Raw genomic sequence first — 27,711 nt, forward strand, 5'->3', positions numbered from 1 at the left:
GAAGTCAGACCCAGTGCAGTATCTCAGTATTCCCTTTGCTTTAGTATGTGTAAATCAAGTGTGGCAATTCTCAATGTAGGTTTTTAAATCTACAGGTTTATACTTGCTTGTGAATGTTCTCAAAATCCTACTAAAACCACTTTTGAATTATCTCTTTGAATAATGTTTTTGCAAGTCTTACACCATTGTACCATTAAATATGTACTTACGAGAGAACACTAAAATTACTGACAATTTTTTTCTGGGTAGTGATGTTTGAGTGGTTTTGTGCTGGGGAGGGATGTGTGCTCTGTGTGACCAAATCAGGAAATGTTTAGATTCACTGGTTTGCACTTGCTTGGGCTGTAGGACATAGAGTCTGGTGTTGGAAGTAGAATATAGATCCTCAGTTTTCCTATTCTGTAGCCATGGGAAGCACCAGCACAGAGGAAGTCTCCCGTCTCCATGTTCACAGAGTCCCAGGATGGGTCAGGCTGGGAGAGCCCACAGTGGATCATTGTGTGCAAGCTCCCTGCTCAAGCAGGGGCGTCTCCAGCAGGTCAGCCTCAGCCTGTGTTGGTGCCTGGGGTTATTCTTCCCAGGAGCAGGACCCTGCACTTGCCTTTGCTGGATTTCTGACAGTTCTTCCCTGGCCATCTCTCCAGCCTGTTGAGGTCCTTCTCAAGGGCTGCACAGCCCTCTGGGGTATCAGCCACTCCTCCCAGCTTTGTGTCATCAGTGAACTTGCTGAGGAGGCATCTGCTCCTTCAACCACGTCACTGATTGGACAACTAAGTATATTGGTGTTTCTGGGGAAAACTAAAAAAAATCCCCAACAAACAGAAATCAAATCCTATCCTTGCTTGCATCCTTTGAAATTTAAATCTCTTGTAGTTGTATACTGCATCTCAGCTCTCCTCTTGGTGCTGCTAATGTGACCAAAATGGGTCCCTTGTGATATCTACACACATTTAAAATATTATATAATATAGTTGGTGATGATGTAATTTAATGGTTTCTGATAAAAAACCCTCAAAACTGCAATGTAGAATCTATCTTTACCCCTCTGGGCATGCTAATCAAAACAGAAGTAAAATTACTGGGTGGGAGGATTTCTTTGCCTCATCTTTTGATGCCATTGTGCTTGCTTGTTTTCTTAGTCTGATGGAAAATAACAAAACCAAGTAGTTTATCTTTGGATATTAAGTTTGCTGACAACAGTGAGGATGGCTGAGACTGCACACAGACACTGCTAATAGGTGATCTGTTGTTGACTATGAAACAATTCTCAAGCATATGTTCTAAAGAGTTTTCATTTTTTCTTGAGAGATTCAAGAGAAATTCTGTAAAAGTGAGATCCCTGTGCTGAGTGAGATTTCATTGGAAGAGGGAAGAGTGTCAGAAGACAGGTAAGCTGAATTTATGTGCAATTGGGCACTCAGGACAAAGTAGAGAGTTTATCCACTGCCTGTAATAAACTAGAATAAGTGTGATTTCTCCATGGTGCTGTACTGTGAGGTCACCTCAATTTTCTGGTAAGTTATAGTCAAGCTGTATTAGATTAAATGTAAAAGAAAAAGTACACTTACGGTTCTACAATCCTTTTGAAGATAAATAAAACCTAATGTGATAGTCATAGAATGATTTGGGTTGGAAGGAAGCCTAAAGATATTTTAAATTCAACTCTCCAGGACCCCAACCTGGCATTGAGCACTTCTAGGGATGAGGCATCCACAACTGCTCTAGGCAACCTGTTCCAGTGCCTCACCATCTTCCAAGTAAAGAGTTTTTTCCTAATATCCAATTGAATTCTACCCTCTTTAAAACCATCCTCCCTTGTTCTATCACTATCTGTAGTGCAAAAACACTCTCTTTCTTCAAAAGCCCACTTTAAATACTGGAAGGCTTCTATGAGGAATCCCTGGAGCCTTCTCTTATCCAGTCTGAACAGCCTCAGCTCTCAGCCTTCCATCCTCGGAGTGGTGCTTTAGTCCTTCACCGTCAGTGCAGTGGTGAGTAGAAAAGCAAAGGAATAGCTTTTTCAGCCCACTCTCTGCTGTACCATTTAGTAGGACACAAGGGCTGTTGCTGGCTGTTTCACAATGGCATTATGTTTGCTTTTTGCCTGTGTGTTGACTCTTCATTCTGTGACTTCACCACAATGGCTCCCACCTAGTGCTGCCTTGTTTATGTTTGAAATGTCAGTGCTTGTGCTTTTATTAATTTTCTCAAATTCAAGCCTGGTGGCTGACGCTAATGACAGGACATGATTAATGAATGGGACCTTGCTGAGAATGTGACACATTCTGATGCTTGCATGGAGCTAATGACATGCTGCATTACTGTCTTTCATACATTTTCTGCCACTTTTAATTGTTGTAGCATTAAAGTTTGGTACTTGGTCTGCAATTCCAGTTTATGAATTTCAGCTCTTTGATAAAATGCTCCAGCAAGAAAACTGTCAGCAGCTGCTAATAAGCTAATTGCTTTTTAGCAAATTATTTCCTTCACTATTCAATTATTTTTTCAGGTGTGGTAGACTCTTAAAAAAATTTGTCCTGTCTCTTGTAAAGTTTTTTGAGAACATTTGGTGGAAGAATTAAGACTGTATTACATGAAAATGAGGAAAAAGGGGAGACTTCTGCAGGTTGCTCAGAGAGGAGAGATGTGGTGGGGAGTTGATATTCCCTGAAGCATCTTATGGCAGACCAAACTGTGGTGTTTCCACTCTGGCCTCCCTGAAACTGCTCTGAACAGCTACAGTCAGTGACAAATTTTGCTTTACTTCAGGCTTGTAAGATGGGAAAAATTTTCTATTTAAAAATACTGGTAGGTTGTGCTGAAGCTCTGAAAAGGATTTGAAATGGCCATAGTTGCACATCAGGTTGCTGGAACTCTCAAAGAAAATCTGGATTGGGGTTTAGATGTTGTGGCTGGATCACAAAGTGGTGCTTCCTCCTGCCCAGGGCTTCCCTGTTTGGTGCTGCTTTGTGCCCTTATCCTGTAGCAACATTGGAAAAACCTGCCAGCGAGGTTTCGAGCTGGCTTGTTTGGCAAGTGTGGGCCACACCTCCACTTCTCACAGCTGGAGCACAGCCCAGTCCTGCGCAAAACTTCGGATGAGTCCGCGGCAAACAGTGCTTCGCAGCCGGGCGTCCTGGGCTCGCCTTGCTCTGGGTTTCCCTGTCAGATTTTCTGCAGAGACAGCAGGACCTTTTCCCCATGTTCCATGAGGTGCTTCGGGGCCCATTTCCACCCAGAGTGCTGCCTTTTCTGGCAGCAGTGCTTTTCCAAAGGAAGGAGAGGAGGGACACCGGCTTCTATCAGTGGCGGGTAAGAGAAAGCGTGGTGCTGGCTGAGATGGCATTCCTTGGCTGATGTGCTCAGGAGGGACTTCCTGTTGCTGCACGTATGGAAAACCTGCCCTGCACTTCTGCAGGAATGAAAAATTCATTGCTACCCACACTTTTCTCTTAATGATCATGTTAATGGAGATTTCAGGCTTTTATTAAATTCAGGGTCTGCCTGAGGAAATCCAGAGCAGATCTGCATTTCCTTAGGTTTTGGGGAGCAGAATTGAGCTGATGTCAAGTACTTTTTTGGGGGGGAGTCCAGAATACTGCACTTTTCATCAGTGGAGATGAAATCTGCTTATGTGTTTTCTTGCAAAATAACCTTGACTACAGTTGCCTTCTGTTCTGCTTTCTATCTTACCTTACAGGGATTAATGGTCTCAGGTAGACAAAGACTAATGATGGCTTTAGCTCCTGCTCGTAATGCAGTGCAATCACAACAGATAAAGTGGTTTTCAGGTGTTTGTCCTTTAACTGGGGTGAAATAATTTCATTGTATAAGATGGTCAGGCTAATAACTTCAATTTTGAATTAAGCTAAATGTTTATGAAGGAGCTTTTGACTGGAGATTTGATCTGTAAGCTGATTACCCTTGTCATAGCCTATCACACCAGCCCCTCAGTATGCAATTAAAATTGAGATGACCATTAATTGTCATAAGACAACTTGCTGCTTATATAGCTTTCTGCATTTCTTCTTGCTGTGTGAAAAAAATAAATTTGTTGACTTTTTGATATTATTGTTGACTACTTGGGAGATCAGGTTAGAAGAGGCTCATGTAAACCTCCATTAACCTGTAAAGCACTGAATATCTTTTCCCTCAGGCACTTGCTATTTAAATAAAAAAAATATTAACATTACTTAACAAAATTTTAAGGCTCTAGGGAGAGATTTTAGTATTGACTAATTGATAGCAATTGAGCAAGGGGTGGGGCAGCAGATCACCCTTTTGGCTTTGTAGGTAAATTTAACGTGATCAGACTATTGTAGGTAAATTTAATGTGATCAGACTGCTTTAATTTTTCAGAGTTTAGCCTTAGTTCATTTCTAAAAACAACAACAAACGGACAGTGAACCTGGTGTTTGCCACTGCAGTTGTGTTACTGAGCTGCTGGCCCTGCTCATGTCCTGGCTGACCATAAATCCTGCCTGCCAGGAGAGCATGGCTCTTAGGGCTGGCTCTGTGAGTCTCCTGAGGGAGGAGGGACAGTGCAAGGGGTGCCCAGGAAAGGCAGGGATTTGCTTTGGGGTTTAAAAGCAGACTCGTGACACTTTGGCCACAAGGACGGGAATGATGTGCAGCAGTGTTTCTTTGGGAGGAGGAGCAAGATGGGGAGAAACTGCTCCATTGATAAACTGAACATTTCTTTGAGCTGCCTAATTTTCCCAATGAACACAAAGTATGTCTTAGAACACAAAATATGTGTTAGAAGTTGTGTTTCAATTTGCTATGACAGTATTTTTGTAATGGTTCTGGCAGGCTTATGGTGAGTCCTCTGCTTTCACTGAGACTCGTGGGGGTGGATCCCAACACTTACTGCCCACTGTTTAAAGGCAGGTATCCTGGGCTACATGAAAGTAAAGATTGCTGCGTCCTATAGCTGGGATTACTTGTTCTACAGCCACTTCCAGCTGCATCAGCATCTTCAGTTTAGATGAAAGGTACAGACAGTTTTGCGAAGTTAAGTATGTGAAAATTCGGCCTTGTACCCTTATTTTAGGATTTAGGATTTAAAGGTGGAGGTTTTTTTTTTTTTTTTTTTTTTTTTTTTTTTTTTTTTTTGCTTCAGGTGTACTCCTGAGCTCTGGATAAGCAGTGATTATGAAAAATCATTATGCAAAGCAGAAGTTAGCTGCTTCTGTCAGTCACATACATTGGTATGCTGCCATGTCATCAGTGTTTGTTGTCCATTTCCCATATGGATTTCTTGCCAGACTTTTCCCTGATCATTCAGATAAGGCATATCGGATACTCCCATGTTTTATTACTCTGCAAACTCACCTGGCAGCATGCTATGACCTTGCTGTGCCTTTGCTAAAAGATAAGTAAAAAAGGCATATGAGGAGGTTATGGCATACATTATCACATAGGCTTGGGAGTGACATTTCTGTTGAGTTGTATGCCCTTAAATTACCCTTAAATTATCAACTGGATGTGGAAAATGTATCCTTAGCTGTCTAATGACTGGCTGGAAATTGAAAGTGTTAGAGACGTTTGGAAAGGACATTCTTTTGAGCATGTAAGTACATTTTTGACAGATGGTGTGCAATAAAAGAAGGCTAGGCTATCTTCATGGTACTCTGCACTTGCTCTGATAGTGTCTGATTTATGTGAATGAAGATTGCTATCACAGCCATGGGAGTATGATTATGTAGCTTCGTGTCTCAACAAACAGAAGAGTTGCAGGAACTTTAGGAAGTTGGTGAGAATAACAATACACAATCTTGAATTTCTATCTGTAATCTGTTCCCCAACTTGATGAAGTAGAAAGGTGGTCACCCTTTGCCTGAGAAACTAGTGTCAGGAACTGAATAAAAGAAAGGTGATTAGGAAAGGTTTAAAGATGAAAGAAACTAGCATCTGAAGCATGGAAGTCATGATGAAATTCATTGTGAAGGCGTGTCTTGTTTACGGAAACAAATAAAGGCAAATAAGTCTCTTTAAGATTAGTAACAATATAACTGAAGTTTATTTGCACAAATTTAGTTTAGTACCTGCATGCAAGAAATCTTAGGTGACTTGTAGTTTTTGCTCTTTGCTTGTTGGTCAGGATGGAGGGTGCTTGCTTAACACAAAAATGTTCAGTATACTCTGTATGCTTTGGTTTTATTGTGTTCAAACCCTGTTTTGCAAAAGCTGGCAAGTATCTCCAAAAGATGAAAAATAAGGAAGATTCGCCAAGAATGTGACTGCTTAACAAACATAGTATAACTTATCAGATAAGGAACATTCAAGAAGATTTTAACAGTTCAGGATTCACTGGTTTCTGTGAGATCCCACTCAGTGATATGTAGGCCCTACATTTTGATATAATATTTCAAAAATCATGGAATTGAAGAATGGTTTGAATTGGAAGGGACCTTAAAGTCTTGTTCCAACCCCCCTGTCATGGGCAGGGACACCTTCCATGAGACCAGGTTTCTCAAAGCTCTTGCCTGGCCTTGAACACTTCCAGGACAGGAATGGCCAGTCACAGGTTCTCTGGGCAACCTCTTCCAGTGCCTCATTTGTCAGTCTGCAGTATTTTGTTGTAAGTGAAGATCTTGTTGAATTTATTTGTAAGTGAATACTTAGCATATCTAAAATTAAACTCTGGTCTCAAGCCAAACTTGTTGAAAATTGTGAACGTGAAGTGATGACCATTTGTGAAAAGCATTTTGAACATGTGATTTAAGAATAGGAAAAGTTCTTAGCTGGCCAGGATTGTGTCATAACTGATGAAAATGAGGCAATATCCCTTACATAATTACTCCTGTGTAAGTAGTCTCTGTACTAAATCACCTCAAGCTGTTTTTTCTTGTCCCCTGCCCTCCCCCCACTTCTCCTTCATGATATTTTAGGATCCAGTCAGACTTTTTTTTCCCCACTTCACACCCTGGCATTTAGGTACTAATATTACTTTCCAAAAATAGTCTCCCAGAAGCTTTCAACAGTGAGGATTACATTTTATCTGTGCTGCTAAGGTGATGTGCATGTTTAGAATGCTGATACCAGTTAACAGTCCAGAATGAAAATGAATTTAAGTTTTGTCTTTTCTAACTCCAACTGCCATGAAATGTTTTGGCAAGCGTTTTGGGTTTTTTTCTGATTGTAAACAGCATGTGCCTTTTATGACTTTAGACTCTGCTCTTAAGATTCTTGCCATGTCTGCTTTTCCTCAAGCATTCATGTGCCCTTGGCCCCTTCTCTGGAATGAGCTGCCATGGATGTGTTTGAGCAGCTTTAGCACCTGTTTCTCACACAGCAAGAATGTACTAACAAAGCAATTAAAAACTGATCTATAATTGGAGGAACCCCTAAATAAGGGACTTAGTTTCTGAAGCCTGTGAGGAGTTACCCTAAGACATGATTCTTGCATTGCCAAAAAGGAATTGAGTTTGCTTCTGGGCACCTTTAGTTGCCCTCCAGGACACTGCAAGTGCTGTGTACGTTCCCAAACTGATTCATTAATAGCTCATTTTGGGCTGACTACTTCTGATCCATTTCTCTGGTCTAATACTAGTGTGGTTATAGAGCAGGCATGGCAATTGAGCTAAAAGTTGAGCTTGTTTCTCTCTTTTCAGTGGGAAAAGCATCCTTACTACAACCTGACAGTAAAAGTCCTCCGAGCCAGAAACATCAAGGGTACAGATGTGTGTAAGTATTTACCCAAGGCATTATGAAAACGTGTTGGTTCCTTGGTGCATACCTCTAGCGCAGAGAACATTGTTAACACACTTCATTGCCTTTGTGTCTCAAAAAAAGCTTCTCATGTAAAGCTTTATATATATAATATTAAGTATATTATCTGAATTTCAAAAGCTTTTAGTGAGGCCAATCTGCAGATTAAGCAGCTGCAGCTGTTCTTTGCAGAACAAGATCATGTAAGTCCTGGTAAGGTTTTGCTTCCCTGCTCCTTTTCCTGTTCTACTGTGGCCCATTCTGTATTTCTTTCTCTGGATTCAGCCTTCTGGGTATGGCAAGTTTCACCCTTGCTCCTGCTGAACAGTCTTCCTGAAACTGGAAGCAGACGTTTTTAATTCTAGCATCCAAAGGTTTATTTTCTCAGTTGTAGTAGTGCTTTATTTCATGTACCTGATATTTGTCATTGCAGACTTTAAAGGAAGCAGGTGGTTGGCTGATTCCAAGATAAGATAAGATTTTTATCTGTTCCTGCTTTTGATAGCATGGTATATATTCCCTCCTATTTATACACCTGTGTAAAGATCTCAGGGCCGTTTGGGGCCTTTGGATCTTTAAAACTCATTTATATTAAATTACTTCGGATTAGATCAAGTAAGATAGTCCGCCGTAAGTTTATATCTGACATCCAGCATTGAACTACCTGGAATGCAAAATACCTGTTCAGGGAACAGAAAAGCCTCCTGAGAGGCTGAGGGCTAGAATAATGTTGAGAAGAGTTCTTTTCTATGGCCTGTCTGTTCAGCTGGAGTGAAGAATGGTCCCTATACTTGCATTGTTGGAGGGCTCCTAAATGGAAGAAAGAAGGGCTCTGAGACAATAATTTGTTTTCAGGGAATGGAAATAGCCCAGCTCCTTGCCTGACTAAACAAGGGTACAGCAGTAGTGGATGTTGTCTCCCTGGACTTTGGTAGGCTTAAGCTCTTTCAGTGATGCCCAGGGATAGGAGAGGAAGCAATAGCCCTGGTATCAGCAGTAATCTTTTTTTTTAAAGTTGATCTTCCTCATTTTAAATACTAGTCTTTTTTATTAAGGGCTTTATCATTTTGATGAACCAGAAAAAAGGTACCTAATATTCAATTTGCTCCTGTTTAAAGACATTTACTTCGTTAAAGGCTTTTCCTTTAGAAGTCCAGCCCTAAATTTGCACTTTTCTGTGATGCAATGAGATCTAGCAAATGAGGAGCTCACGGGAAAGAGTATGTTTGAATAAAGCTTTTCTGGTGCCTGTCTCTCACTCTCTGCTGCAGTGTCCAAGGCAGACTGCTATGTGGAGCTCAAGCTGCCCACTGCGTCTCCCAGTGTCTCCCGAACTCAGGTTGTTGACAACTCTGAGAACCCAGAATGGAATGAGACTTTCCAGTATCGGATCCACAGTGCTGTCAAGGTAAGGACACTGTGTGGAGTGGGTTGGACTGCTTGTATTTTTGTACTGGCTTGCTTTTGATACTTCATTCAAAATCAAGGGTTCTTTATTACCCTCAAAACTAGCGTTGCTTGTAAGGTGACAGTTGTCTTCAGTGGTACAAAAAGCTGTGCCATGCATGTCCAGTGATACAAACTACTGTGGTTAACTGCTCTCTCAAGTAAATTGCAGCTAGAATTTTCCATAAACATCCTTGTGATGCATCTCAGGAAAGGGAAGTTATGGCACTACCTGGTGGAATTCAAAGAAATTCCTTGATAAAGCAAGTTTCTATTTGATGTTTGCTTCTTCTTTCACAGGAACTAAATTTCTACTCACTGCCAGGTGGTTCATTCAGTCAAGTTTTGCCATCAGTTCTGATGATTGAGAAAACCAAATTCAAACTCTTGGGTAGAGACTGCGCATCTAATACCTGTGTAGGACCTAATACAGTATTTAACAAAGTCTTCAGATTGTCAGCATTCACTCTCAAAGCAGACACTAATGGCAGAGGGAAGGAAACTGTACTTTAAAAGATCAGTTTTAGTGGGTCACTATTGCTTTGACTAACATCCCTGGCTTTGGAATAAGGTGTCTATTGCAAGAAACTGTCCCCCTCACTTTTCCACAATAGTTGGTGACCAATGTGGGATAGTAATTGACTTGACTGGTAAGAAAATTGAAAGCTAAACTTTAGGGTGTGGGATCTTTTTCTTTCCCTCCAGGCTCATGAGACCTCAGCCTGGTTACTGCTGGAGACTGCCAGCAACACTCCACGTTCAGTCTTGTCTCCTTGAGAACTTTTGGGTGCCACATGTCCTCACTGTATCTATTTCAGTTTCTCTTGAATTTACCATCTCTGACACAGTGCTGAGCAGGAAGAGATAGATCCCTATAACATCCTGGACTAAATCATCATGAAAGAGTGGAAATTGCTGTTGCTACCTTGGGCAAATCTGTGCCTGGAGCTGGTGGAGAGTACTGCCACATGAGTTCACCTGGGGCCTCCTCTGGGTGGGAAGCTGAGAAAATGCTTTAGCTAAATGGTGTCAACTAGGAGAGTTTTCTGCTTAACTTTTTGCTTAATTTTTTATGCTGTAAGCCCTGCTGAAAATACTGAATTTTTCTTAGGACTGGGGAAGGGTATTGATTAATGCGCAAGGTGTCCATTGTATACAGCTACCCAGGTCTGTCAGTGTTTCTGCCCCTTCATCTTAGGCTGTTTTTTCTTTCTGCTTTTAGAACATTCTGGAGCTGACCCTCTATGATAAGGATGTCCTTGTCAGTGATGAGCTCACCTCTGTTGTCTTTGACGTGGGGGGCATGAGGCCGGGGGAGCCCCTGCTGCAAACCTTCAGCCTGGACCCTGAGGTGAGGCCCTGGCTCAGCTCCTCCTGCACAGGCCTGGCAGTGCCTGTCCCTCACTCATCTGGGTGGGAGGAGCCAGAATGTTGTAACAGTTTTTCATGAGACTTAGAGGAAGATAAACTGATTTTAAAAAATGAAAGGCATTTGCAGTCGGTAATCATTGTAGGGACTGTCTTATTTAGTTTGTCATCATCTGTTTGAAAAAAAACAAGTTTATTGCTGCAAGGGTTACCTCTATATCTGATAAGTCAAAAGCATAAGAGATGCTTATTTTCCCTGGATTATGTTCAGTACATTTAACCTCTGCTTCATGTAGATGGTATTGGTGATCAAGCCCTATTCACCAGTTCATGGACTTACAAGACAGCCTGTTTTACGTGGGTAAAACCCCATCAACAGACTGATCTATTTTGTAATGCCACAAACACATTGCTACAATAGGTCAGGATTAAAGGTGAGCTAATGATGTGTTTTCTTGAGAAATTGGACTTCAGTGTGTTGGTGTGGTCAGAAGCAGGCTAACTGGTGTGCAGCTCACAGGGAGGTGTTGGGCAGTGCCACAGGCACTCCAAATCATTTCTGATCATGGAAAGAAGCTTAGTAATTCCATTGCTCCCAGTAGCTCTATCCGTTTCGTGAATGCTTAAGTCATCTTGGTCTGTAATTAAGAGACTGGAAATTTCAACTTCAGCAAAGAAAATTACCCAAAACAGCTTCTAGTTTGTTACTTGAAAAACTGTGTTAGGTCTGGTATCACGTATTTGCTGTATGCTATGGGAGGAGAAACGACTTTGGCAAGAACAAAGTCTGTAGAGGACAAAGACAGCAAGGAGATAAGAGTGCAAGCTGCTGAAATAAGAGATGGGGAGAAGCCCAAAGCCCCATGTAGAAGCTGTTTGCAGAGATGATGTTGCAGTGGTTCTTGAGCCAGAGGAGGCTTTTTTCTCTCATTAGCAGAGTAATGGATCTGAGAGACACCTCTCACTTCTGTGCACTTGTGTCTTCAAATGTAGATATGTCCTGTCATATAGGGCATGTCCAGCAGAAGAGGAGAATTTAAAGGCTAAAGGCTACATTTAGCCATTTCAAAATTTAGCTAGAGCTTTTATAAAAGGAACAAACTCAGTTATTTTAACAGGAAGTTAAAATATGTTACTATGCTAGAGAACAAGACAAGGGCAGAAGCAGTTGCTTGGGTCAGGAAGTATTTAGTGGCAGCTTCAATGTCTCGTGGATGGGGGGATTTTGAGATTAATGGGAGGATGGTGAGTGTGTTGATTTCAAGGCTCGTCTAGGCCCTAATTCAGTGGTTACTGAATTATGAGAAAAGCCTAATCTCTTGGAAAAATATCCCTAATTATATATTCAGGATCAAGGGTCACCAATATCCAACTTTTTTTTCAAAGGCTAAGGAAGAGCTGGATGTAGAGTTTTTCTTGGAGAAGTGGTGAGTCTTACTTGAAGAGCTGATTGCACTTGTGCTCTGCAGATATGTTGTCAGGGGTCTTTTTCTGTGTGGGGATAGTCTTGCTCATAAAAAAAGGATAATACTTTATAGTTCTCTGTGGGGATTGAGTTGATTCACTAATGGCTGACCAAAGTTATCCTTAATTACTCCAGTCACCAAAACTTTTGGGGTAAAAAAGAAATAAAATTTTGCTGGACTTCATGGGATGTCAGTGAACACTTTCTGGATTAGTTATTTGGGATTGGAAAGTTTTCAGTTAACCTTGCAAAATACACAAATATATACTTTATCTATCTGGTAGTCTATCTAAGTTCAGCTTTTCTCTAGGTTATCAGAGTAACTGGGATGTGGAGATCCTGTAGCACATGCTTATATTTGCAAACAATTTTTTTTTCAATTTTTCCAATCCCCCATTATTTTGTGAAGGGAAATATACTTGCTGTTTCCCTGGATCTCCCACACTGAGGACCTTTTCATCCCACTGCTTTTTCAGCCCATTAGTTTGTAAAGTAGGATGAGGGGAAATTAAAACCAGCTGTCATTTGCAATAAACCTCTTGCTTTCACAGCTCAGATGCCCCTACAGAAGTGTTGACCAACGGAGTCCTTGTGGTGAGTACATGGAAGCCAGAATCATCTATGTTGTGATTCACTCCTGAAGATAAGTTTTTAGCAGAAAGAGGAGAAGGATTTTTGAGTATTACAGTCCTACTTCCAAATAGCTCCTATTCTCTCCAAGATCTGCCTCTCTCTTTTTCATTTGTTGATCTAAAAATCTTCCTCAATTTTTAAACTTGATGGCAACTTACAGAAAGCTGCTTTATTTGAAATAACAAAACAATGCCTGATGGGTTTTTTTTGGCATTTTGCAGCTGTAAACCTACAATTAATATAGTAGGTGAATTAAATTTCAAACAAAGAAGTGAGCTAAAAATTGTGTGACCAGAGCTGGTTTCTTTTTTTCACAGGTTCATCCTTGCTTGTGTCTTCAAGGCACTGTCAACAAAGAGGAAAATGCAAAAGAAAAACAGCAAGGTAGGGGTGTCTGGAGGGTTTAAGTCAGGACTACTATTCAGCATGTTTGTTCCTTGAGAGAGAGGGGAGACTTGAATCTCTGTTTATACAGTGCATTTTAATTTACTGACTACAAAATTGGCTTTTAAAGTAAATTTTGCTTTTATTTTCAATAATTAGTAAGATTGGGTATTTTCTACTGAGTACCACAATAGTGTCTTTTCCTGTGTACTTATGGTCTCAGCTGCACTTAATAAGTACTTGATTTTCAACAAATGGCCCCTGTGGTCTAAACTTCTTTTTCTAATGCACAGGAGGCTGTGAGGTCAAGGTGTCTGTCCCAGGGGCATATCAAAAGCAGTTGTCTATTCCTTGGACACCAGACAATGAGAAGGATTGTGGAACCTCATTTGTCTTTCATGTGGATAAAGAAATGTGTTCAGAATTGCAAGTGGAGCTGCAGCAAACCATTTCTGTCCTACAGGTAAGCATCCATGCTGATTTCTTAAAGATTACAGAGAGATAAGTTTTTCTCGATTGTTATTTTTTACACACTGGTGCTTTTCTGTTTGTTTGTTTAAAAAATGTCAGACTGTGCATTGGATCTTTGATGTTGTGTAAGGAGCTGAAATTACCTTTAGAGTCTATGCTCCCCAAAGATTTAACATCTGTTCAAACTCAAGAGTTAGGAAAATATTACTCTGCACATGCTTGCTACATGTAGACATCTTTACTTTCACCTGTTGAGATACTCTACTGGAACTCTTTTCTATTAGAAACTTGTAAATCAGTTGCCACTTGAGGAGGTTTATTTAGCTTTGTCTTTTACTTTGCACTTTCTCCAGGTGGTGACTGAATATTCATTCTCCAAAAATGAGAGCAAAGAAACTCTTTATTCTATGATGCTTTTTATCCCAACAAGCAATTGGGTAGCGTGATTGCAAATGATGATCTTGACTACTGTAGAGGCAGCTGTGGAGAAGAGGACACAAAGAAGGATATGGAAGAGCAGCTTTGCCTGGGGGTTTGTTAGGCAGCAAACATGAGCTGAACAGAGACACCTGGGCTTGAGTGGTCAAAAACTCACAGCCAGGCAAGCAAAAAACACTGCAGAGGTCAACAGTGGAGATTGCCCCAGGTGGTAAACCTCTGCCAACCAGTTCTGGTAGCTAGGAGAACATACCCCTTCAACAAGTGGCATGGACCACAAAAGTCTTCAGTCTGCCCTTTTCTCTCTCATCAGATGTGGGAGAGTGCCAGGAACATTGTAGTGTTGCTTGCCCTGTACCTAAATGCATGTTATTTGCCCCTGTTAGGAAGAGGACAGTAAATTTAGAGAGACATTGGTCTCAGGACAGTAGTTACTGGTGAAGTCTGTGGGTGGTTCCTGGCCTGACTTGGGCTCTTGGTGTGGGAAGGGTGACAGCCTAGTGTTTCTCTAAGGTGTGGTCTCCTCCTGGGTGCTGAGCCCTGTGGCTGGTGTGTGGGCTCCAGCCCACCTGGAGGCTTTTGGGACCCTCTGATATGAGGGGTTTTTTATATGCCTCTATGCATTTAGCAATCTGCACACAGCTCTGCACTACGAGATCTTGCCATTTGCTACATGGCAGAAAACCCAAATATTTCCTGGCAAGCTTTAATTTGCTCTGCTTTTAAAATTACAAACTGCCTTATTTCTTATTTTGTGTTATTTTTGATGTATGTGTAATGCTGCTGCCTTTTTTGGTATCTTTTCCAAATCTTGCTTGGAAGATGGACATGCGAGTTGGTTTGTGGGTTTTGTGACACATGCCAGCACAAAACTATTTGTGGGGGAAATTTTGTACTTGAAATTTTTTTAATTATGGCAGACAGGTATATTAAAAAAAACAAAACAGTAGCAATAAACAAAACACCCCCAAAACTAAACCAAACAACCACAAAAAAGAACCTATTTGAGTGAAAGAAAAAAAAAGGAGAAAGCAGAATGCCCTCAAAAAGCCTTGGAAATCTGGTAAATATTTAGCTATAATGATATTAAGAATTGTTTGCTGTTTCAATGTATGAAAGTCATATTTTTTTCAACTTTTTTCTGTGCATCTCACATAAGATTTTGCTCTTATTAGGATGGTGTGAACCCTGATATTGAAAAGCACACGACAATTCTGGGACTGGGGACTGTACCAGTTAATTCTCTTCCTATTGGAGAAAAAGTTGATAGAATCATTTCTCTGGGAGAGGTAATGTCAATATTTTGCTCTTGCTTTAACGTGCATGAGATAACCTTTTCCTCCATTGCCTCCAGGTGTTTGGAAAGTTAGGCAACATGTGATTGATTCTCAGGAGTTTTCTTGGATGTCTTAGAATGCAGGAATGAGATTACTCAGTGCAATTCTTCCTAATGTGTTTTCATGGTTGGATCTTGCAAAATGAAGTATAAAGTTCATCGCTTTCTGAAGAAAAAAGTCTTTTCAGGGTGTGGAAGAAAAGTATCAAGAGGAAGAAAAAGGCAAGACACTTGGAGAAGAAATAATTCCTAACGTCTGTTTTGCAGTTCCACCTGTGTAATTGCTGTCAACTTCAAGATGTGTTCTCTCTTTTCACAGGGAAAAAGTTTGGATATGAGTTTGAAAACTGAAGAGAGGTGAGTGGGAACCCCACTTGAAAATCAGAAAAGGCCTTTATTCTCATATAAAGGAACTGAGTGACTCTCCTTGCTGTTCTGGGGAGCTCTGTTCACTCCGTTGATCTCTTGGGATAGATTAAACAAAAATATATTTGATAGGTTTTTTAGATAATTTTTGGAAGGCTGTGACTCTTTACTTTGCAGTATTATTTATTGGACAGTTGTCAATCCTGCTGACACATGTGCAAATTTTTTGTTCCTAATAGTTAAATGTACAACAGCTGTTGATGTAAATATTAAGTAGTTTTGTCATGCACAGTTATACCAGAATATGAAGTGATGTAATGAGAGATAGGAAAGGACATAAGTGTGTGAAGAGCTTCAACTATAAAATAGGTGAAGGCTGCAAGAAGGGAGTAAAAAGGGAAAAAAACCCCAGGAAACCAAGAAGTTGGCTTGTAAATTGATCATTTGGTATCCAGTCATCAGTTGAAGATCCTGCTCCTGTTTTACAGCTTCATAACAAATTCATTGGTATTCAGCTGCCTCCTCCTGCCTCTTAAGTTCAGAATCTTCTGTTTTAAAATCCCTCTTCCCCTCAATTCATGTTCACATTGATGCAGTGATGTCAGTTGCTCCTCTTACAATCTTCTTCACATACAAGAATCTTTTCTTCCTTTGTGAAATTCCTGAAGCCTAATCTGCGTACTGTTTGACAGGAGCTTTGAATTTAAACATTAAATGAGAAATACAATATGGAGAATTTAATTTTTAATTCCAAAATAGCTGATGCATACACTAAAATTTCATCTGATCCAGTTCAGACCTGCACCTAGATTCTGTGTTCACAAAAATTGCATTTCCATACTGATTACAAATCCTCCAAAATTTCAAGGGTTTTTTTCCCTCTATTTCAGCACTTGGGATCTTGATATACGTCTGGGTTTTGATCTCTGTAAAGAGGAGAGAGAATTTTTGGACAAAAGGAAGAAAGTAGTTTCTGAGGCACTGAAGAAGACTCTTTGTTTAAAAGAATCCCCTCCAAAAGATGAGGTATTGAGCACAGTCCTGTAGTGAGATTGGTGAAATTCTTTAGGCTTGGTTGATAATTAGGCAATGTAGGAATCCTTGTTTGAAACACAGTTTGCATTCACTATGGTGTGAGACAGTACATTTCAGTTCTGAAGTCTAAATGTTTTTATATTTCTTAAATTTTGAGGAGGTATGTGTATTTTGGAGCACAGATGTTGAAATTTCAGCATGTATGTACTTTGCTTTGGGCTTGGAGTTGTGATGAGAAATTTTGTTTCAGGATGTTTAAAATGAAAATGACACTACAGGAATTGATTTTAATTGTTTATTTGAGGAAACTTAGATCTGCATATCCTTATGCCTTGCTTAGTGGTATTTGGTTGCTGTTACAAGACTAATTGCCTCTTACATGTGTATTGTAAGAAAGTAAATGTGTGATAATATACATAACAATTTTGGTAAGTGACTGTTCCTAAGATGACTGTGCTATGTTTGATAGTAAGCAATATATTTCAATTACAAAATAGAGAAAGAAGTTCAGCTTGAAATCAAACCCAAAATTACTTGTAATGTAGATATAAATGAAGGTTTATATCTATTTTTGTTAGAGTTTATATCTCTATTAGAATTTTTGTCTCTATTTTTTGTTGAAATGAGACTGAAATGGTGTTAGTTCTGTAATTTATTGGCCATCAAAAGGCTGTGGTTGTGACTCCTGAGCATGCTGTCTGCAGGTTCCAGTTGTGGCAGTGCTGGGCTCTGGAGGTGGGATGAGAGCGCTGACGTCCTTCTATGGCAGCCTTGCTGGGCTGCAGCAGCTGGGCCTTCTGGATGCTGCAATGTACCTCTGTGGGATTTCTGGCTCCACCTGGTAAGCTACATGCAGTTTTGATTCAGAAGCTTAGAGGTGAAATGGTAGCGTCGATGCAAAATAAGGCCAAAATTACATTTGTTGGCAGACAGCAAATAAAGGATTTTGCCAGTTTTCACCTGTGAGTTCTGCTGGGGATCCTGAACAGTCTAAGACATCCAGTATCATGTCCAACCCATACAGTTACTGGCTAAAATTATCAATCTGCTGCTTGTGCAAGTGTGACAGTTAAATATGAGAATGTTTTATATGAATAAGACTGCTGTGAAGTAACTCAGAGCACTGACTTAAAAACCTTCCTCGTTTCCCCACTCTTGCTGAGAAGATAACTGAGGTGGTGCAAGTCACTGGAAACACGTCCGTGCAGGCCACCACACCATCACCTTCCAAAATGGCATGGAGGCTGAAGAGAGGCACAGCACTGTCTTGCCCTTTGGTGGACTGGAGCAATGTGCTGAAATATTAGATGTGCCTAGAATGTTTCAGTCGCTCAGTTCTTGGAGTTTGTGGTGAAGTCACCCCTTGTTTTTGTGAAATTATTTCATAGAGGAGTTGCGCAACCTGACAATGTAATCCTTCCTTCCAAGCTTTTTGTGTTAATTTAACTCCTCTGTACCTAGTTCTCCTGCCCCTTCTGATTCAGAGACACTTCCAAACAAATGTAGGCATCTTGTTTGCACAGACAGTCCATGGTCCAAACTAGCTTCTGTTTCAATCAGACCTGTCTTCTGGTAAAGGCCACGGCCTCTGTTGCTGCACACTGCACCCTTGCCATCAGCCAGCACATCGTGGTTTAGTTCTGGAGTTTACATGTGTTTATGGGCTGGTTCATGGGTGCTAGTGTAGGATGCTTGGAACGTCTTTGGAAGGCAGGTTAGCAATCAGAAGAAAGATGTCCTATAGGTGTCAGGGTTTTCAGCACAATTTAGAGTTCAGAGGTCTTTTATTTATGTATTCTTCACTCTTTTAGCTAGACTTCTCAAGTGCTGCAGCACTAATTATGACTAGCTAAAATTATTGTTTACAGGAAGGTCTTTATTACTGATGACATTAATAAAAGCATTTTCAGGTGTTTATCAACACTGTATCGAGACCCTGACTGGTCACAGAAAGACCTTCAAGACGCAATCAGAAGAGCTCAGGACACTGTGTCCAGTAGCAAAGCAGGTGCATTTTCCCCAGAACGACTGAAGTATTATTTCCAGGAGCTGAATGCAATGGAGATCATGGGACGGAAGGTTTCCTTTACAGATTTGTGGGGCCTTATTGTGGAATATTTCCTACAACAAGAGGTAAAAGGATTCATGTTTGAATGTGTACTGCTGTTTGTCTTTCAAGTGGGAACTCTGCTGACCCATGTATTTGGAGCCTAGAAACCAATTGCTCTTCATCTTTGTATAGGCACAATGCTGTGGAATAAATATAGTATCTTTCTCAGTAAAGAATTTCTAGTTCATATGGATCAATGTTACAGAAAAATGCAGTCTTTATTTGGAATGATTGTTATTAAAATAACAGCTTTTGTACTGGGCCCGTTAAGCCTGGCAGAATGTTCGTTTTGCAAAATGGAGTTACTGTGCAGTATTTTCTGTGTAATTGAGATTGAAAATCAGAGGGATAGCTAGTTTATTATTAACATTAAATATTCTAAATACACATCTGCAGAAATATTGGACAAATCTAAACATGTACCTGGACAGAAGAGGAGAAAAAGGACTTTGACTTAGTAGTGTTGTTAATCAGAAATGCTAAGCAACAGCTACCAATTATCAAACTATGGGTGCAGAATTTGCCTGACTTAGGTGGGCTCCTCCTTCCTTGCTTGTGACCAGGAAGATCCATCAAAGCTGTCTGATCAGCAAGAAGCAGTGAAATGGGCCCAGAACCCTTATCCTATCTATGCAGCTGTCAATGTGAGACCCAATATGAGCAGTGGTGACTTTGCAGGTATGAACATGGAAATTTATTTTTGCTTGCTGAAGTCCATAACTTTATTTCATCTATCCAGTTGCTTGGGTAGTGAGCAGCTGATAACAGGAAATACAGCTCAAGCAGCAGGTGGTAGTACAAGGGGCAGTAGGAAACCAACTGGCAAAGTATTATCATCCTCATAGCAAATGTCTTCTTCGTGGCTAAAATGGAGAAATGAGATTGAGAACTGTTGGCCACTCCACACGTTTTGCTTGAAACTGCCTGAAATTTTCAGGAACTAAGAATATTCCTGTAATACATGTGTCTCCATCTGAATTAGAGGCCTTGGTGATAAGGAAACCACTTTCTTTTATAGTCTTAGATAAAAAATATGTGTAGGATTCTTGTAAAATGATGGATTGGCCACCTTGTAATATGCATAATCAAAATAGTATGTTTTAGTGGTCCGAGTTCTTACAGTAAAAATATGAAGAGTAGTTTTTCAATGAAACTTGAAATATGATGCAACAAGTGGGGATAGATGAGTGAGACAGGAATACCCATGCTTGTGTCCACCTGTGTACCACTAGGGAACTTGTTTGTTTTATTCTGAGCAGTTGTGTGTATGGCAGTGAATTCAATTTGATCCAACCTGCCAGAGCTCAAGAAGGATTTGGATAATGCTTCCAGATGCATGCCGTGTTTTTCAGGTTGATCTATGCAGGCCCAGGAGTTGGACTGGATGGCCCTTATTTTTCAGCTCTGTGTGGGAATCTTTCAAGCATGAGGAGGCACTTGGCTAAGCAAACAGTGAAGTCTGATGCAGTGGGTCAATTGGGGTTTTCAAGCCAGTACTGTAGTAGTTCCTGGGAGATGGTTTGTAGTTCAATAATGCAAGTTGTTTCCATAGTAAGAAAGTCAAGATGGAATGAAAGTCTTCACAAGTTTTTGCTAATATGTACATAGAAACTAGAGTAGAGGGGCAGAGAATTCCATAGTGATTGTGAAAAGTGGAGAGAGAGTCCCTTCTGTCTCCCCTGTGTGAACAGATATCAGATAAATATTTTCACTCATGTTTCCTCTGAGATGAGTAAATATCCTGTTGGCTTGTTCTTAGAATGGTGTGAGTTCACTCCCTATGAAGTTGGATTTCGCAAATATGGAGCTTTTGTTCGAACAGAGAATTTTGACAGCGAGTTCTTCATGGGACGTCTTGTCCAGAAACATCCAGAGCCCAGAATTTGTTTTCTACAAGGTGGGAACTTATGATAATGATTAAATTATCATATAAGGAGATGGAAAGGAACTTTGCTGTTTTGGGGACTTATGAACTGAAGTCCATGCCTTTTTTCCCTTCCAAAAGACCTTGAAGAAGTGAAACATGTCAGTCTTTCTCCAGAGCTTTAGGATCATAGTTGGTTCACAGTGTTGCATTCTGATGTCCTGAGTCTGCAAGATGACTTTATTATAGCTGCCTGTCAAAAATTGCCTGTCTACTGTCAATCTTCCTGTTCTCTTAATGTCTTTTCCATGCTTTTCTCTGGGAAAATTTTCTGCATTATATCGTAGCATCATGATTTGTCACATGATTAACACCAAGGTTTTAATTAGAACTGTTAGAATAGTAGGGAATCAAGTGACAACCCTCTCCCATGAAAAATGTCAGGTGAATTGTAGGTCTTTTGGTTCTGTGAGAAACCTTTTGAGTGTTAAATTCTTTTGCATTTTTCCTGCAGGAATGTGGGGCAGTGCCTTTGCTGCAAGCTTGGATGATATCTGCCTGAAGGTGGTTGGTATAGGACTGAGCTTTCTAGATTCTTTCAAAGATGTTATCAAAGTTGTAGGTAAGAACATACATAAAAATAGTTGGGTTTTTCAAAAGATGGTTGATTTTGTAGTGATCACAAATGATATGATGCAAAAATGTGCTGTTTGTAGTTTTCAAGATTAGCACAAAGAGTGGATTGGGACAGATTTCTTTTATTGTGTGTTATTCCCTTTGATCACTCTTATAGTGAAGAGAAAATGTTTCTTTAGTACACTTCCTCTTCTTTTAAAAAGAATTGGTATCTGACTTTGACTAAAATTTGGGCTAGTTCTGGGAGCTGTCTTAAACACATATTAAAGTGCAGGCAGCATAATCCTGAGAAGAGGAAGAATAGAAGCTGGTTTGCTAAGATGGAAATGAAAAAAGAGGATTTCAGTTTCCCCCATGGTAGGCTTTTTGTAGTATTGGATAAGCTGGTTGTATGCTTATTCATTGATCTCCAGTTGTCCATTACAGAGAAGTGTTTTAGAGGCTGGGACTTGTTCATGTGCATAGTTATGGCCTTATAGTAACTAGTGGATGAAGAGATTTTTTTTTTTTTCTGCCTTTCCAGCCCTGGTTCCCCCAGAACACCCCAACTCTTTTTGTTTTGTGTAGTTGTAAATGCTACTGTGTGTGGTTGACTGATGTCTTATGTAACAGAAGCGGTTGTCACTTGGTAACAAAGGTTTCTTTGTGTGGGTTTGAAATTAATATGGGCAATGTTTTATGTGTAATGCTTTTCCTATTAAACAGGGCTAGTAAATCACCCACCTATGCAATATGCATCTCATTTAAATTTCATTACAATACCCTTATTAGGGGACAAATTCAGCTTTAGGACAGCTGGTTAAATATTGTCCAAAAAGGCCTAATTGAAATGTTGGAGCTGGCATTTTGTGCATGTTCTGCATCCTTCTGTGACTTCTGCAGATGACTGCCAAAGATTCCATTTCCGAGACCCAGCACGGCTGAAGACTCGCTTGGTTATACCTGGGGGCCCCTTGTTACAAATATTTCAGGATTTCTTCATGTCCCGGGTCACATGTGGAGAAACCTTCAACTTCATGAAGGGATTGTATCTTCATAAAGATTATGTAAACATCAAGAAATTTGTGACTTGGAGAGGTAAAGGAGTTTATGTGTTTCTGACCATCAAAAAATATTAACACACTATATAATAGCCCAATGTCACAGAACATTAGTGAGCTTGACTTTGTTCTGCTGAAGCCAGGGCATATGTCCCTTCTTACACCATTGCAAAAATTTTGATCCACTGTATTTGTTCTGTCATATAAGGCAAGCTGATCATCAGATTTTATAGGTCTGGCTCAGATGAAAGTGCATGTTGGAATGTCTTTTTTCTTCTTATAACACTAATATGAGCTTTGTCTTGTTCTTCTGCCAATACATGTGTAATGAATCAATATAGTTACTTGTGTTACTTGGAGTGTCTTACAGATAGTCACCTGGATGCGTTTCCCAACCAGCTGACTCCCATGGAAGAGAACTTGTATTTAGTGGATGGTGGCTTTTCCATCAACTCTCCCTTTCCTTTGGTACTTCAGCCAGAGAGGGATGTGGATGTTATCCTGTCATTCAATTTTTCCTGGGAAGCTCCATTTGAGGTGAGAGATTAGCTGAGCATTATACATGAACATAAAAGCACAGAATCATACTCAGTGGCAGCAGATCACTTTAAGCTGAATACAAATACTAATCAACAAATGAAAACAAATCCTTATGTCTTTCATGGAATCACAGAATGGTTTGGGTTGGAAGGGACATTAAGGATCATCTCATTTCAACCCTGCTGTCATGGGCAGGGACACCATTCACTGGACAAGTTTGCTTAAACTCCTCTGCACCCTGGCCTTGAACACTTCCAGGGGTGGGGAGTCCACAGCTTCTCTGGGAAACCTGTGCCAGTGTCCCACCACGTTCACAGTGAAGGGTTTCTTCCAAATATCTAATCTAAACTCACTCTCCTTCAGATTAGGGCTGTTTCCCCCTTGTGCTGTCACTACGTGTCCTTGTAAAAAGTCACTCTCCCTTTCCTTCCTGTAAGCCTCCTGTAGTACTGGAAGGTGTTGCAAGGTCTCCCCAGTGCCTTCTCTTCTCCAGGCTGAACAGCCCCACCTCTCTTGGCCTGTCTTCCTATGGAAAGACATTTCAAAGGTTATGTTGCTGTGCTTTTTCCTATGAAGGTCATGAGAAAATAGAAAGTTGACAAGTGTAAGAAGATTCAAAAATTTGCAGAAGCCTAAACAGATTAAGTAAAATAAGACTATTTGTTTGGCCCATAAGATAATTGTCACTTAGATATGTGCTTCTGAAGAAAGAGTGGCTATTGGTGATTTTCTTCATACAAACAAGTTATTTTCTGTACATACAAGTGTTTATTATTAACTGCAGAAAAGTCAATGTGAATAGATTTAGAGTAGGAAAGCATAAAAAGTTTCAGCTGCAATCTGTTGATATTTGTTGCAGTTCTGCTCTTCATTCTTCCATATTACCAGCTGGAGAAATTGTTTCTGCTGATTTGATGCTGAGTTCCTGTCACTTTTTTTTAAATGAAAATCTCTTTCCTTTTGAGGATTGCAGTTAGATGATTTTAGAAGTGTTGCTGGTGTTGTGTTGCAATTATCTTTTTCCTCTGATAACAGGTTCTAGAGCTGACTCAGAAATATTGTGAGGAGCAGGAAATTCCTTTTCCAAAAATCAAATTTACAGAGGAAGATGAAAAGAAGCCAAAAGAGTGTTACATGTTTGTGGATGATGATAATCCAAGGGCTCCAATTGTACTCCATTTCCCACTTGTGAATGACACCTTCCAGAAATACAAAGCTCCAGGTAAACTAGCTGCCTCTTAAAGGACTCTTCTAACAACTCTTTGGGTGTGCTGATGGGGAAAATTCAGTGAGGTCAGTGTTCCTCTTTTGATTCTTCCTAATATTACTCTGTAATTGTTAAATTGTTATTTGCATTTAAGGCAGAATCAGTTTCCACTAGTTTTTTGAAGGGCAGGATGAGAGAAGAGGCTCACAACACCCCTTCCCCCACAAAAGTGTTTGTAGTAAACTACTTTGCTGTTCATCTTTTAAGACTGGTATTTAAATTTAAGGGGCACGGTACTCCTAGGGCCATTGGAACTTGAGGTTTGTCTTTCACTTTAGTGTAGAGCAGCACTTCCGGGGAAAATTGAGCTTTATATTCCGTAATTTGAGCATAATAATAAAAGATAACCTTAACATTTATCACAATGAAAATGTGTTTTAGCACTGTATTTTGGAGCCAAGTGGAAATAGAAGGAGAATACTTTGCCCCTTCAGCTTTCAAATATTTTGGAAGGAGCTGATATCTCTGAGGAGGAGCTTTGGGGAAAAAGTTAAATTTCAACAGAATTATCTCTGATCTCCTCCTAAGCTGAATTCCACCAAAATGATTCTACCACAGCAGAGGGTCTTTTATGGCTTTTTTTCTTTCTTTCTTGTTGCAGGAGTTGAACGTGAGTCAGAAGAAGAGAAATCCTTTGGTGACTTCATTATTGAGTCAAGCGATTCCCCTTACCGTACACTAAACTTCACCTTTGAGCCCTATGATTTCAGCAGACTAGTGGAAGTGAATCGCTACAACGTTCTGAACAACAAGGACACTCTCCTCAAAACCCTGAACTTGGCTCTGCAAAGGAGGAAGTTGAAGAAAGTTACCAATAAGTCAAACACATGAGCAGTTTCCAAGGCTGAGGATACAGAGAGGCTGCAGTGTACAAAAGCTGTGAGGTTCAAGATAATATAGTGATAGTGAACAGCTAGAAACTCTCTTCCTGGGGAGGGAGTAGTACATCTGACACTGAAAACTCATTCCAGGTTATGTGCTCTGATGAAAGCTCAAGGAATGTACAGTACAACATGGATGTTGCTTCCTTGTGTGGATGAGAGTGAGGAATTACTCAGCTCAGTATCTCCAATCACAGTGGCTGATTCCAGATGATTTGAGAGGTCTACACAAACCATTTGAGCTTCTGTAGAATAATCTTACAGCCTCTACTGAGTGATGCACCTCTTTTTTGTCAAAGGTGTGTTGGTGTTTGAGGAAACAGTTTCCTTCTGTACTTTTACCTCTTGCTTATGAACCTCCCTTAATGAACTTTTACAAGTTACATCATCTGAAGAGGAGCTCCACAGATGAAAATGACACACTGAGAGAGGAAATGGCTCCTTTTTCTTTCACCTTGCTATGGCTGATGCCTATGTGCTTTCAAGACTGAACAGTCATTACCTGCTTCCCATTTTGCCATTCATGGCTTCAATTTCTTTCCTATCCTTCTCAAGGATTTTAATGGCTTTTAGTCTCCCAGAAATTCTGTGCAGAGTATCTTATTTTGGTAAAAAAATTGTTTGGTAAACAAGGAAATAAATGTTTTTTTATATTTAACAATAAAAACGCATTGTGGGATTTTGTTACTGCTTCCTATAGTTTGATCATCATGAGATGATGAAACTATGATGAAAATGCCATAAGTCTCAGCTTTCTCTTTCTGTGTAAGAGGAAGGAAGGCTCCTTTGAAGGGTTTGAAATAGATATTTTTCCCTACTCTTCAGCTTGTAATTCACCCAGGCCTTTGTTTGTGCCTACATATTTTAGAAATGTCAATAGTCAAGGTAGGCACACCTTATGAATGTGAATTAATAAAATAATGTAAAATGCTGCTGTGCTGTGGGATGGGATTCACCTCACTTTGCATAAAGCCCAGAAAAAAGTACTGAATTATGCAGTTGGAAAATATGTAATGCAGAACAGTGGCAAATGAGCACTGATAGTTTTATGGCTTTTATATTGAGCTGAATGTATGGATTCTGGATTTAAAACTGAGGACAGGAGGTTTGTCTTATGAAATTAACTAAGGACTTGTAGATGAGTATGGTTCTTAATACATTTTTTCATGTGTTTCTCTTTTAATAAATATTAGTGTGCTCACATGCTCTTCACAGTTTTTCTGAAGTACACTTGTCAGAGACAACTAGGTTGATAGCTTGTGGATGAAAATCGGGCTGAGCCAATAAAGAAAACTTTGTATTTAGTGTTTACTACAGACCATCTAATCAAGGGGAGGATGAGCAAGATAATACCAGTTACTTCCTAAAGAATCTTAAAAATGTGGAAAACCTGTTTCAACCGAGAAATTGAAAGTGACTAAGTTTTCAAGGTCAAGAACTGTGGTGTTTTGCTATCTTACTAAGAGTTGGAAGTTTTGCTGGTGAATTCAACTGAGTCACAATGGAATCACAAGCACCTTGCTTCAATGCTCTCTACAGCAGGATAATTTTAAAAAGAGTTTCTAAAAACTTCTTGGTTTTAAGTTGGACTAAGTGAGTTAACCAGGTACTTCAGTGTCTGATCTGATCTATGATTACAATGGAAACTATGATTACAATGGAAAAAGAGCACACTGCCTGCATCTGCAAGACCATCTACTCGCATCCACAGGTATTGCAGGTAAGGTTGTCTTCCTTTTGTGAGCTTGCTTGATTGCCTCAGACAAGGATTATTTTCATTCACAATAATATGAGTTTCTTTTCCTCTGCAGACGATGACCATGTTATACATAGCTGATAAGCTCTAGCTGAATCTTCTTTTCTGCTAAGTGCTTAGCAACTAAGGTTTTGTAAGTTCACTGGTTGATGCTGTTGTATCAGCAATTAATTCTTATATTTAAAAAAAAACAACTTTGGAAGAAGCTTTAATCAGAAATTGATATTGATATGACTTGGATTTGAAAAAGGTAACGAGATCTAGAGGTGCGGGAAGTTGAAACATTTCCAGTGGAAAAAGGAAATGTACTGTTGAATGAAGTTCTGATAGGGTTTTATGTAGACCAATTTTATGCTGGAATGTCACCCATATTTGAGGAAATTTAACTCACAGCAGAGGCATGGATGAAGGAGTATGAATGGGAAAGGAAAAACCTGCCATTTGAGAGGACACTGGATGACTGTAGGTTAATTTGTTTGTCACAGCAACAATTGAGAATGGACCCGTCTGTTCTACATGTAAGCAACTTAGAGAAGGGAGATGAAGCTAGAAGGCCAATGGTGGCGTGAGAAGAAATATATTAAGGAATAAACTGAAGCTGAACATAAAAATAATGTTTAAGATTTTTATGAAATCTGTGAAAACATTGAGAATCGTTAGGCTAACTTATTGGTGGACATGTAAAGCAGAATCAGAACAATGATTTATGCATGGAACAAATGATTTATACAAAGATATGCCAATGTTTTTAAGAAGTGTTCTCTTGTTTCACATCTTTGTGATCAGGGCTCAACAACTGGTAGGAAGGGAAATGCTGATATCTCCCTGGGCTCCATATAAGCAATGGGAGCCTGAAATGTTTTCTCCTTATAATAAATCCTCCTGCAGGAGCGGAGTACAGTCTGTGCACTGACACACACACCTGGGTGCTTCTTCACACCTGTCACATTTTTCAATTCCTT

General features: G+C 40.0%; 1 protein-coding gene across 2 annotated transcripts; it reads left to right on the forward strand.

Annotated features, from left to right (window-relative positions):
- Positions 1 to 66: 66 nt before the first annotated feature.
- Positions 67 to 26,707, forward strand: PLA2G4F (phospholipase A2 group IVF). Of its 2 annotated transcripts, XM_005479999.4 has the most exons (20): positions 67 to 3,312; positions 7,617 to 7,689; positions 8,985 to 9,121; positions 10,382 to 10,510; positions 11,914 to 11,954; positions 12,544 to 12,586; positions 12,943 to 13,009; positions 13,303 to 13,472; positions 15,094 to 15,207; positions 15,574 to 15,611; positions 16,511 to 16,646; positions 17,360 to 17,496; positions 18,566 to 18,788; positions 19,329 to 19,443; positions 20,525 to 20,662; positions 21,144 to 21,251; positions 22,148 to 22,342; positions 22,676 to 22,842; positions 23,881 to 24,067; positions 24,714 to 26,707. In XM_005479999.4, the coding sequence occupies exons 1-20, from the start codon at positions 3,202 to 3,204 to the stop codon at positions 24,941 to 24,943; spliced, it is 2,559 nt and encodes an 852-aa protein (XP_005480056.2). In that variant the 5' UTR covers positions 67 to 3,201; the 3' UTR covers positions 24,944 to 26,707. The 2 variants fall into 2 exon arrangements, with proteins under 2 accessions (XP_005480056.2, XP_074399078.1); XM_074542977.1 differs by lacking the exons at positions 11,914 to 11,954; positions 12,943 to 13,009.
- The last annotated feature ends 1,004 nt before the right edge of the window (positions 26,708 to 27,711 follow it).

Source organism: Zonotrichia albicollis, chromosome 6, assembly GCF_047830755.1.
Source record: "Zonotrichia albicollis isolate bZonAlb1 chromosome 6, bZonAlb1.hap1, whole genome shotgun sequence".
Classification (NCBI taxonomy): Eukaryota; Metazoa; Chordata; class Aves; order Passeriformes; family Passerellidae; genus Zonotrichia; species Zonotrichia albicollis.